The sequence below is a fragment of the Neomonachus schauinslandi genome, chromosome 15 (genome assembly GCF_002201575.2).
Source record: "Neomonachus schauinslandi chromosome 15, ASM220157v2, whole genome shotgun sequence".
Classification (NCBI taxonomy): Eukaryota; Metazoa; Chordata; class Mammalia; order Carnivora; family Phocidae; genus Neomonachus; species Neomonachus schauinslandi.
The window spans coordinates 14,349,105-14,361,419 of record NC_058417.1 but is presented as its reverse complement, the minus strand read 5'-3'; the positions used below and the strand labels follow the sequence as shown (position 1 = coordinate 14,361,419).

The following is a 12,315-nucleotide window of genomic DNA, read 5'->3' as shown; positions in this document are numbered from 1 at the left end:
ATCACTCTGGTGTGTTAAACCCATCAGTACTCTGTGTTTGGGAAAGAGCAGCCCCCAGGGGACCTCAACATCTCCACGGCATGAGTGAAGCCCTCGGCGGCCTCCCTGGTGCGGATTCTCACGGTTCCTGCCTCTCTCAATTTTTAGCTGTAACCACTCCAACACGTCTTCTTAGTTTAGCACACACTGGACCCAAATAACCTCAGCCCAGAGCTGGAAAGTACGCTCCCTGGGGTCAGCTGCTGTACCCTGTTGGGGTCAGACTGGAGCCTTTGGCCAACACCCCTTCCTCTCACAAGTCCTGTGAGAGGAGTTGGGAGGGGACAGAGGCTCCTGCCGTGGGAGAGATCACGTGTGTCTCACACTCAGCACTTGGAGGAAGAGGAACCCCCTGGTGCCAGGCTGTAGTGCTGACGCCCCAACCCGGAGCCAGGGAGACTGGGTGGGGAGCCAGGGTAGCAAAGGGGCTTCCCACAGTCACCACCACTTCCTTCAGGGAAGTGCTGATGGACTATTACTTAGTGACCTCCTAAAATGCCCTTTTGGGAAGACGTATTAGGCGTCCTTGAAGGGGTGCCGTTTAGACTTGGGATTAGTTCTTATTTTCAGAGCTGCCCTGTGAGGGTGAGTAAACTAGCTGTTTTTTAACTCAAGAATTTCTATCTCGTCTACAGGGTCAACACATGTAGGCTCCCTGAGGAAATCAGCTTACTGCATACTCCCTACATATCCCTATGTCTCCCTGTGTGACAGCACTCAGAGGGCTCCCTACAAGCCTTTTCCAGCATGCTCTGTAGACTATACAAGACAAGCCATGGAAAAGTAGCAAGTCCAGGAATTTCTGGAGTTTTTTTTCTTCTTCTTTTTTTTTTAACAGTACTCCAATCCAACAGTGTGATAAATGCATCCGAGCTACAATTAGGAAGATATATAGCATCAGAATGCGAAGGTCTGGGCAGCCTGGTGAAACGCGGGCTCTCCAGAGCCCCAGCTATGTTTCCCATTATGTAACCCTGGTCATGGGCAGACAGCCAGACTCCAAATGAAAAAGAGACTCTGGCTTGGCACTGGTTCTATTTTCCTATCCTCATTCGGGGTCAGCGCAGTGTCATACAGCTGCAGAGAAAGCTCTGGGGATTAAACCTGGGAAAGCCTCCAAGACCAGGACCTGGGTTCAAGTACCAGCTGAAAGCAATAAACCAACTGCCACAGCTGGGCTAGGTTTGGATGTTCTCAAAGTCCCCTGACTCTTTCACTTACTGAGAACTAGAGATCAAGATGAGGGAAGATTTGGCTTCAGCAGAGACTATGAAATGAGGTAGGCTGTCCCACTGCCCTAGCTTGCCAAAGGTCCTAGGATGTGAGGGGTCACTATGCTTAGGCTCGTGAAAGCCTGCTGCTCTGCTCCTCTCCAGCACCTGACATTCACAGCTTACTTCGTGCTCACGTGGTAAAGTGGGGAGTAGCTACCTCTCCTTCCTATCGAGAGGCCTAGTGTTGAAACCATGTTCCCCACTCCTCCTCCCCCACACCCCACCAGTAGATGGTCCCTCCAAACACTGGGTCTGTTCTAAATAGACCAAAGCACTCTACACTGTCTTTTACAGCAGCCTAAGGCAACTTTCCACACCCTGCTACGATCCCCTGTACGAAAATCTCCGGGGATATGAAGCCAACCTATTACAAGTACAAATGGGAAGCCAACCTATTTACTTGCTGACTCCAACACACATACCTATGAGTGTCACGGTGTGGAAGGCACAAGTAGCCCTGAAATCCTGCCCTTATCACTCTGCGGTGTTGGTGATGTCCTGTCATCATCATCCTACGTGCTTCACATGTACCTAAGTGGCTACTGCCTAGGAAATGCAGATTTGACTGGAAAGAAGAGGAATATGGGCAAAAAAGGAGAGAACCAAGGAGACTAATGATGAGCTCTGGAATTCCCCTAAGAAAGCTTTGGAATGATTCTGTAACTGTACAGAGAAAGAAGGTAATGGAATGAAAGACAGGGAGGGAATGGTAGGGAGATAGATGAAATAAGGGTCCAAGTGTGTCAGGGAGACAATGTGGGAATGAGGGTTTCTGGAGGAGAAGCAAACTGAAAGGTAAGCCATCTGATCACCTTATGTTAGGATCACTGAGGGATCTGTCTCTGCAGAGAACAAATGCAGGCAAAAACCAGTGAAAACCTGCAAAGGAGAGCTGTTAAGTAGAAGCCATTTCCTTCCTACTCTCTTGAGAGCATTCCTAAACCCTCCAAAATGAAGATCAGCACAAGGACCTTGGGAGTGTCACAGGGATTACTATTCTGACATCTACAGAACTATCTGGAGTGTGTTATTCCCAATGGCCTTAAAAGAAAAGGCTCCAGAGTATGAAAGATCAGTAAGCATAAGAGGCCACTTTGAAATCCACAGAACCACCATACCCTGCCAATCTCTCAACCATAGTATTTACTCAGTGAGTGTTAGGCAGCTATATGAGAAACTGGAAAGGAGGAAGGTAAATTCTCATTCCACTTTTCCAGTGCTTGGATCTGACAGCTATGAGGTGGGACTACCCTCAGTGGTGGCCAGGCCAGGTATGCTCTGTCCACCAGAGGCCCCAGCCCTCAAACCACCATGTCTTGTGGTCAGGCCCCAGGACAGCAAAACTCCTCCTTTATGCTTGAACCTGCATTCCAGAAACAACCAGCTGCCGATCCGGAACTGCAGAGAAAGCGCCGAAGGGGACTCCACTCTCTAGCACGCTGGCTGCTCTAGCCTAGACGGGATTCATCAGTGGTGCCCACAGCTACACAGGAACTTGTTTACTAGGCAATCAGATTCAATATGTTATTTGGTCAAATTTGCTCTCCCTGTGAAGAACAGTCTGAAAAGAAAAAGCAAATCTGTTCAAGTGTCCCAACCCCCTCTGCCTCTCTGTAGCCTTGGAGGGGAAGCCTAGCTGGGGATGGCTGGAGCTTGGACCACGTGCCCAGCTGCAGATTGAGCCCTTGCCCAAAGATGGGCAGCAGCTTGCATACGCCGGCAACGGGCCATTTGCTACAGCATCCAAAGAGAAAACAGACTCAGCACCTCAAGCAAATGAGGCCCAGCACTTCCTGTGTGAGCTTTCCATTTCCTCAGCCAAACAAAAGCCAAAGGGAGTGGGAGAGGGAGGAGGGATTAAGGGAGATGGGTCACAGAAGAGAGTTAACAGGACTGATGGCCAGGATATGGATAAACAGGAGCTGGGTGGACCATATCTAAGGGACCTGTGGTTGCTAGTTGAGGTGACCCAGGGAAGGCCCAAGCTCCAGGGACAGATGGTCTGCCTCCCCACCCCCTAAGAGGAAGGGAGGAACACTCTGTGACCCCTGTGCAGGCTCAGAAGCAGTGGCTTCAGATACTTGGAGAGCTGAGACCTTCCTTGTCAGTTTCTTTCCAAAACTGCAAATTGCCTAGTCGGCATTATAGATTAACAGCCTGAAAAGTTTGAGGCTGTACATGTTAACTGTTTAGGGAACACCGCCAGGAAACGGCTGCCCCTAGCCAGCAGATCAGTCCATTCCTCTGTGTGACCCCAGCTGCCTAGCTGATGGCTCAACCCTGGTTCCTAAGGCCTCAGCCTGGGGTGCATTTTGGGAACCTAGGAGGGTTCACGGGAGGATGCAGAGAACTGTTTGATGCTGTGAGCATAAGCCACACAGTTACAGAGCTAGAGCTGGGAGGGAAGGCGGAGAAAGAGGCACACAGTCCACACAGAGAGGTCAAAAAACTACTGGCCAGAAATCTCTCCTGCAGCCTTCCCTCTGTGGGTCACCCATGAGTGGACAGACTCACATGGGCAGCGCTCAGCTCAGAGAAGTACCATCGGCAGCAGCTTAGGTCTCCACACTCTGTCCTCTAGTATGTGCCCCTTCCAGAGGAGAGCACTGAAGAATGATGAAATGCTGGGCATGGATGCTCGCTCGCTCTCTCTCACACACACACACACACACTCTCACACACTCTCACACACACGCACGCCCAGCACAGAGCCTGAAGGAGCTGAGTACACTGCACCTGCCAGATACCACAAAACAAACCACAGGGCAGGGGGGCGAGAGAAAGAGAAAGGAAAAGGAGAAAGAGACAGAGACAGGAAGAGAGAGAAAGGTAGAGAGAGGGAGAGATGGACAATCAACAGAGTTGACCAGAGATGGGCAGCACCAACGTGCACACACATCACGAAACTATTGTGCAAACATGAACATACACACATAGTGACACTAACACAAAAAAAGAATGGGACACATAGAGAGCAGGAGTCAGCAAACTTTCTGTAAAGGGCTAGACAGTAAACATTTCGGCTTTGCAGACCAGGATGTCTCTATTGTAACTACTCAGCTCTTCGGCTGCACTGCTAAAGCAGCCACAGACGAAGTGTAAACAAATAAGCATGGCTGTGCTCCAGTAGGACTTCATGGACACTGAAATTTGACTTTCCTAATAATTTTCACAAGTCATGAAATACTATTCTTTTTTTTTTTTTTTAACCGTTTAAAAATGTAAACCAGGGCGCCTGGGTGGCTCAGTCGTTAAGCGTCTGCCTTCGGCTCAGGTCATGATCCCAGGGTCCTGGGATCGAGTCCCACATCAGGCTCCCTGCTCGGCGGGAAGCCTGCTTCTCCTTCTCCCACTCCCCCTGCTTGTGTTCCTGCTCTCGCTGTCTCTCTCTCTGTCAAATAAATAAATAAAATCTTTAAAAAAAAAATAAAAGTGTAAACCATTCTTAGCTCCTGGGCCACAGTTTGCTGACCCCTGATGCAGACACACACAAACAACAGAGGCAGATAAATAGGGGCAGGCAGGCAGGCACGTGCCAAGCCAGGCAAAGACAGGCAGGCTAGAGGTGATGCAGGCAGGGAGACACAGACGAGGCAGGCAGAGGCAGGTAGCTACAGGAAGACCCACATACACAAAAATGCCCCTTCCAGCACACAGATGCTGACTTACACACAGAGACACAGTCACGGACAAGCGTGGACACAGACAGTCAGGAACATACATACACACTCCCACAGGACACAGTCCCACACACAGAGACATGGACAGGACAAAGCACACATGGACTGACGTGGACCCAGAATCTGAGAGAGACACAGACAGACACTGAAACAGACCCTCAATGGAGACACATGAATCCCCTAAAGAGACCCCTACACCTAAGGATAGAAAGAGACACAGACACATGTGGACACATACACACAGGCAGACATGGACGGGTACACCAAAAGACCCTCAGAGACACCCCTAGACAGACACACACAGACCCTCACACTCAGACACAGATACCTGGACATACACAGACAACCAGAGCCAAAGAGGTACACACAGAGCTAGAACCTACACACAGATATGGACGTAAGAAACAGCCATGCATGTGGGGTGCTTGGGTGGCTCAGTTGGTTGAGCGTCCAACTCCTGGTTTTGGCTCAGGGTCCTGGGACCAAGCTCTGAGTTGGGTTCCCCGCTCAGCAGGGAGTCTGCTTGTCTCCTCTCCCTCTGCCCCTCCCCCCACTCATGCACTCTCTCTCAAATAATTAAATCTAAAAAAAAAAAAGAAAGAAAGAAATAGCCATGCATGGTTACGTAACTATGCAAATATACTATGCTACTGAATCATATACTTAAAAATGGTTAAGATGACAAATTTTATTATATATATATTTTACCACAATTTACAAAAAGAAAGAAAAAAGTCACACAAGCGTACAAAGAGATCTACATAAACACACCCAGGCAGACACACATACTCCCCAGACCAACACACCCCACACCTAAAATGCTCTGACAGATAGCACGCTGACACACAGAGACAGGGAGATGGGAAACGAAGTGACTGGAAGACAGAGGTGTACACATTTGCCCTCCTCACGCTTTACGGTGTATGAGAGGAAGGCCCAAGCAGAATGCTTACGGCGGCACACGAAGCAGCAGCTCACAGCCTGAAGGACATGTGGAGATACACTAAAAGGGAGAGTAAGAGACAAGGCCTCCCCCTCACACGGACACATGCCTAGACAGGCAGCTGCAGAGATGGTAGGCATGAAGAGCATGAAGTGAGAGCAAGAGAGCAAGAGCAAGGACAAAGAACAAAACAGAGCAAGCTACAGAGCAAGAGAGAAGGACAGGCTGAGAAGAGGAGGAACAGACTAGACAACAGGGAAAAACAGCCTAAAGCATCAGGGCACAAGGAAGGTGTTCAAGGAAGTGAAAAAGCAAAGTTCAAATGAGGAGGGAAGAGAGGAACAAGCAGGCAGCGGTCGGGAAGAAACAAAGAGGACCAGGAGGGGAGCTGTGGCAGCACAGGTGGACCAAGACCAACAGTGCCGAAGGAATGAGCAGGCCGACTCACTGTGAGGGCAGGTCCAGGGATGTGGGTGGAGGATTCCAGGTGTCTGGGTAGCCGAGCATCCAGTCCGACCAGACTTTCACACTGGGGAGCAGTTCCTTCAGGTCCGAGACGAAGGAAGACACCTTGATGTCATCTTGGTCATCCTCGTCCTCAGGAGAGGACAACTGAGCTGCAGAGGCAAAGGGTGAGAACTGGGCCTAGGTCTGCTGTGGCCCACGAGGGAGGCCTGGGGCGCTGGGACGGCAGCAAGCTCTTAGGGAAGGGAGACCAAGTCCACAGGAAAGCTGGGCCCAGAAGCGGAGGACAAGTGCCAGCACCTAAGAGGATTCTGAAAAGCAGGACAAAGAGAGAACCAGTGCACTGAGTCTGCCCCTGCAGACAGCTGTTTCTGCCCCACCGGTAGCCTGACTGAAGCCACCGCTCCAGCGTCTAGCCCTCCCTCTAGCTTTCCTTCAGCACGGCACCGAGATGGCACCAGAGTTCCTGCCAAAACTGCACAACCTGAATCTGACCATGAGGAAATATCAGAGAAACCCAAACTGGGGGACATTCGACCAAATAAGTGGGCTGTATGCTTCAAAAATGTCAAGGCCATGAAAGACAGAGAAAGACTTGAGAAAACCATTCGATGCCAAACTGCAGAAAACTAAAGGGACACGGCATCTAAATTGCAATGTGTGATCCTGGAGTGGGTCTTAGACCAGAAAATGACTTTTTTTAGGACAACTGGTATAAACTCAATAAAGTCTGTAGATTCAACAACAGTACTGTATCAGCGTTGGCTTGCTGATTTTGATAACTGCACTGTCATGTAAGGGAATGTCCGTGTTATTCGGAAATATTCAATCAACTATTTGGGGGTAAAGGGCTACAACGCCTACAACTTACAATCAAATAGTTCAGAACAAAAATAATAAGCATGTGTGTGTGTGTATAGAAAGAGAGAGAACTTAAAGCAACTATGGTAAAATGTTAACAAATGGGGAATCCGGGTGAAGGATATGTAAGAGTTCTTTGTATTATTCTTGCAACTTTTCTATAAATTTGAAATTGTTTCAAAATAAAAAATTACCTCAACCCTCCCTCCAAAAAAAGGCAGCTCCAGTCTGGAGGCATTCACAAAATTGAAGTGGCAGGGGGACAACAGAGGGGCCTCAATACTCACCAATACTGATCCAGAAGCTGAGAGAAAGGGGCAACCTTCAGCCCTACCTTACACGGCTCAGCAGTCAGGCTTACAACTCTAAGGACAACCTTAATGCATATGCGGGCACTGATCAACTTAAGGGCTAAAAACAGCCCGTGCTCTGGTTCAGTGAGTCATCCAAGGTGGCTGGTCCACAGTGGTTACAACACCCACCAGTACCAGACAAAGAGGGACACAGAGATAGAGCAGGGAAACCAAAATATCAATTATGAACAAGAACTGAAACGCTCTTTGCTGGTTTTCTAACGTCGTAGGAACCCACAGCAGCTCATAGATACAGTAAAAATCTTAACTACTAGAGAAAAGGGGGAGGGGATAGTTCCCCCAAGAACAGAGGGCTACAGAGGTAAACAGAATGCAAAAGGAGGTGGGGTAGTTAGGTGGGCATACAGAAGAGAGGTTATTGGGAAGAGCAAGAATATCAAATAGAGGGAAGAGATGCTGAGAAGGCAGCGTGGCATTTTGAGCTTGTCTGCACAGGGTCCAGGCAGGGGAAAGGCCATCAGTCAGGGGGTCCCTCATCTGCTTACCTTTGGCAGACTCCTTAAGTAAGTAGGTGCAGCGCCGCACCAGGAGAGAAAACATGGCTAAGCCCAGCGCTGCGGCTTGCTCCTGGATCACAGAGCGACACTCTTCCGAGAAGCAGTCTGAGGAGAGGCAAATGAAACTCCATCAGTGCCCTGGGGGGTCAAGGGCTACTGTTCTCTACCTTTAGGTAAGGCCCTAAACCTCTGCTACAGAGACCAAGATACAAACATCTAGGTGCACATCGTTGGTCACGTCACTGAGCTCCCTTTCCTCATCTGAGACTGGGGCTAAGTAGTAATACTTCCTCTCTCTTAAGCATCGCTACAAGGCTAAATGAAATAATGCACATGAAGCATTTACCACAATGGCTGTATATGGGTAAGGACTTGATAACATTATTATAGGGATCCCCTGTGTAAATTCTGCATCACTTCCCCAGGACCAGGTACCCCAAGATGGACAGTTTGGGCCAGAGCTACAGGTTCTCTGTATTTAGTTGGCTACTAATAATGTGAAGCTATAGTAACAAGAAGTCATATTTAATTAACTCAGTCTCTCTAACATATAGCTAGCAGGAGTACAAATATCAATTAAAATCACAAAAATACAAATTTAAGTTATCTTCTTGAGTCACTAACCTTTGGTTCCATCCTTACCTTCCGTCACTCCTCCACTTACAAATAACCTATTTTCACTGAATGAGTTAATTTTACATAGGAAAATGGGCACATAATAAGCACTTAACCATGGTACTTTATATTTTCACAGATGCTTTCTCCTAGGACTAAAAAATAAATCTCTGGCTCCCAATCCCCCTCACTTTCTCAGCCTGGCCAACTTCCTTCTGGCTGCAGGTCAGCAACAGGAGCCACCTTGGTGGTGGCTAGAGCTATTCTTTGGCAGAAGCTACAACATACACTCTCAACACGCTGTCTGTACCTACTCCTTGTCAGCGGCCCGCCCTGATAGCCACTTAATCCAGACTTGAGAGGAATGGTGACAAACAGAAGGCAGCAGTCCAACTGCAGCCTCAGAGGAGGAGACAGACACCCAATATGCACAGGAGATGGAATCAAGTGCCCGGTCACACGCTCTGGCATCAACTAACCTGTTCACTCCCTCTGTAATACAGGAGAACGCTCCGAATCTCCAAGTGTTAAAAGGATAATTAGCCACATGTTTGATATCTGTGCCTGCCTGCATGTTAACCTCAATAGTCAGAGGGAAGCCCTCTTGCATCTCTCCTCACTGACACTAGTCTTGTCAATGGGGCCTAACTGAAGTCTTTACTCCAGGAGATGCTACACAACCACAGAGTTACTCCTAACCGCCTTGGCCACAGGAGCAAACATGACTGGAGTATATAGAGCCAGCCCCAAACCACTTTAGGGAGCCCTGGGAGTGAGAAGGAACAGGCTGCTGGTCAGAAGGTCCCAACATATGAATAGCATCAGTGTAGCAAAGTACTCGTCTGTTGTGGCTTTCCTGCCATCCTTCCAGATACCGACTGGTCCCAAATGTCACCCTCTAACTTTCCAACTCAACTGCGGAAGGCAGTAAGGAAGTGGTAACAATCCATGTGATTAGAATAGGTCACCACTCTCATTCCTCTTCTGGTAAGGCTCTAAACCTCTGCTACAGAGACCAAGACACAAGCATCGAAGAACCAAGACAGGAAAGGGTAGAGAGCAGGGAAGGGGAAGATGTGTATGCCATCCTAAGAAAAATGGCAACTTCTCCCCTCCACCCCTTACTTTGGGCAGCATCACTATCTGTACTGCCCCAGCTCAGCCTAGGCCCTTGCCAAACACTGCCAGCAGCCCGCCTCTAAGTAGAAACAAGGCCAGCCCAGAATGGGGGAGTAAGTCCAGAACAGAGGAAGCTAGAATAGGATAAGGGGAGGCCACATCCTGGTAGTTCACATTAGTGACCCCTTATCAACGGGGCATCTTAGGCATAAGTTATTACCTGCACACAGAGGGCCCCGAAAAGGCACAGAAGGAGGTGTCTTAGCTCAAAGAGACTGGCATTTTGAGAAGCCCAAGACTACAATAAGATACTCTCATTAACCTGGATAAGGATAAGATGGGGCAAAAGGAGATTACTTTCACCAAGGCCATTTCTATTTTTATGACAAATGGTAATTTCAGGCTAGGCTATTCCTCAGAGTGCAAAGTTGTGACTAGGGCTCAAGAGGGAGAATGAACTGCTTAAAAACAATGACACTTGTGGCCTCTGGGGAGTCCAGGTTGGCTCCTTTTCTTTTCTTTTCTTTTTTTTTTTAAGATTTTATTTGCGAGCCTGGGTGGCTCAGTCAGTTTAGGGCCTTCGGCTCAGGTCATGAGCCCCGTGTCAGGCTCCCTGCTCAGTGTGGAGTCTGCTTGGGTCTCTCTCTCCCTCTGCCCCTCCCAGACCTCCCTCCCTCCCCTCCCTCAAATAATAAAATCTTAATTTTTAAAAAAGATTTTATTTATTTATTTATTTGACAGAGAGAGAGAGAGAGAGCACAAGCAGGGGGAGCTTCAGAGGGTGAGGGAGAAGCAGCCTCCCTGCTGAGCAAGGAGCCCGACATGGGGCTCGATCCCACGACCCTGAGATCATGACCTGATGTGGGTAGAGTCAGATGCTTAACCAATTGCACTAGCCAAGGCACCCCCAGGTTGGCTCCTTTTTTAAGCCTCCTGCAATAAGGTCTGGGGACCAGGCAGGGTACCAATAACTGGAGCCTCTTTGCTGTAAGTGTGGAAAGGCTTGACTACCTCTCAGAGCAGCAGCTAAAAAGGCAGCTTCATGAGCGCTGTTCTTAGCCATGGTTATGTCACCTCCAACCTTCACCTCTTCCTGCCTCTCCATAAAGGGCCTGACAGTACTTCCCTGCAATGGTCTGGGGGAGGCACAAACCACTGAGCTATTTTGCTCTGATCAAGCAGGTGGTGATATCACAGCTATATGGGGGTCAGAATGCCTGGGTCTCAGTCAGTCTTCTGACCACATCATAGAGAGTACTTTCTGGAAGGCCTGCCCTCCTCCATGGTTCAGTGGTACCACAAGCACATACTGAACATCTATAATGTGCTTCACCCTGTGCTGGGTATTATGGAGAACACAGCTACAAATAAAACAGTCCCTGCAACCACAGGACCTTACAGTTGGGTGAAAGAAACTGCTATTTACCTAAGTAACCATGGCAACTCAGACCCAGTGCCTCCAGTGAGAACTACATTAAGTGTTATGGCATCTTCGGAGATACTCTCCACCTCACTTAGGCTTCTGTAGGCTAGAAGCCGTAAGATGCCACTCCTTGAGAAGTGTTCATTCTCATATAAGTTGAGTAGGAAAACAGCATCCAGGTTCCCAGAGTCCACCCACTTTGGGGCTAGAGCTAGGAAACTGGCCCTAGTCTGACAAATGCCCATATATATCCCTGGAGTTGGGCTGGGTCAGACCAACAAATGATGTGGGGCGGGGAAGGAAAAAGCATTGTTTGCCTTGGTATTTGCCTGGGTTCCTCTGGCTTTGTGTCAGGTAGCAGGAGCCTGACATGAGCTGAGGAACTCATTAACACTGTGAAACAGCCTTTCCCCTTCTTTCCAAAAGCAGGCTTGCTCAAGGGTTTAGGGGGATGGTTTTGGCTAAGCGAGTCAGACGGAAATATTTCTTACCAAGAAAGTCACCTGAGGTCTGAACTTGATTCTGCCCTTTCCCACATGGTCTCAGATGGGCAGGTGACCAGAGCCCCCACTATTCCTATGCCCAAATACCTACTCAGGCAGAAATATTCTTCTCACTCCTATGTAACAGGGAGACTTTCTCATTTTTCTGAGAACATATTCATGGAAAACATAAACCAACTGTCGTCAAAGTTGTATGAAATCAGGAAATGGAGCGGCCGGGAGAAGGCTGCCATGTGGCCGGATGTTATGTATTTCTAATTAGTGCTATACATCTTTCAACAGCAAGTGTCCTTCTGCTGGGAAACACAACACACTGCCCTTGTTATTGTAACTGTCAGAGAAGTGCTTAAACAGATAATCTCCAGGAAAAGTGATAAACACGTCCCCTCTCTCACCAGCGTGTGCGCGACGGTGCTGCCAAAGCACAGCCGTGCTTGATGGCTCCAGGATGGCAAAGCATCCTCCTGCAGGAAATGGGAATGAGGCGGGGGGGGGGGGGGGGGGGGGGGGGGGGGGGGGGGG

General features: G+C 48.9%; 1 protein-coding gene across 2 annotated transcripts in view; it reads right to left on the bottom strand.

Annotated features, from left to right (window-relative positions):
* The window catches only part of SMG6 (SMG6 nonsense mediated mRNA decay factor), a 233,067-nt gene that overhangs the window by 123,222 nt on the left and 97,530 nt on the right, over positions 1 to 12,315 (bottom strand). For both annotated transcript variants that reach the window (XM_021704528.2, XM_044921737.1), the window contains 2 exons: positions 8,122 to 8,238; positions 6,385 to 6,553 (listed from right to left, as the gene is read on the bottom strand). In XM_021704528.2, the coding sequence (XP_021560203.1) occupies positions 6,385 to 6,553; positions 8,122 to 8,238 (286 nt within the window). The remainder of the gene's footprint in view (positions 1 to 6,384; positions 6,554 to 8,121; positions 8,239 to 12,315) is intronic.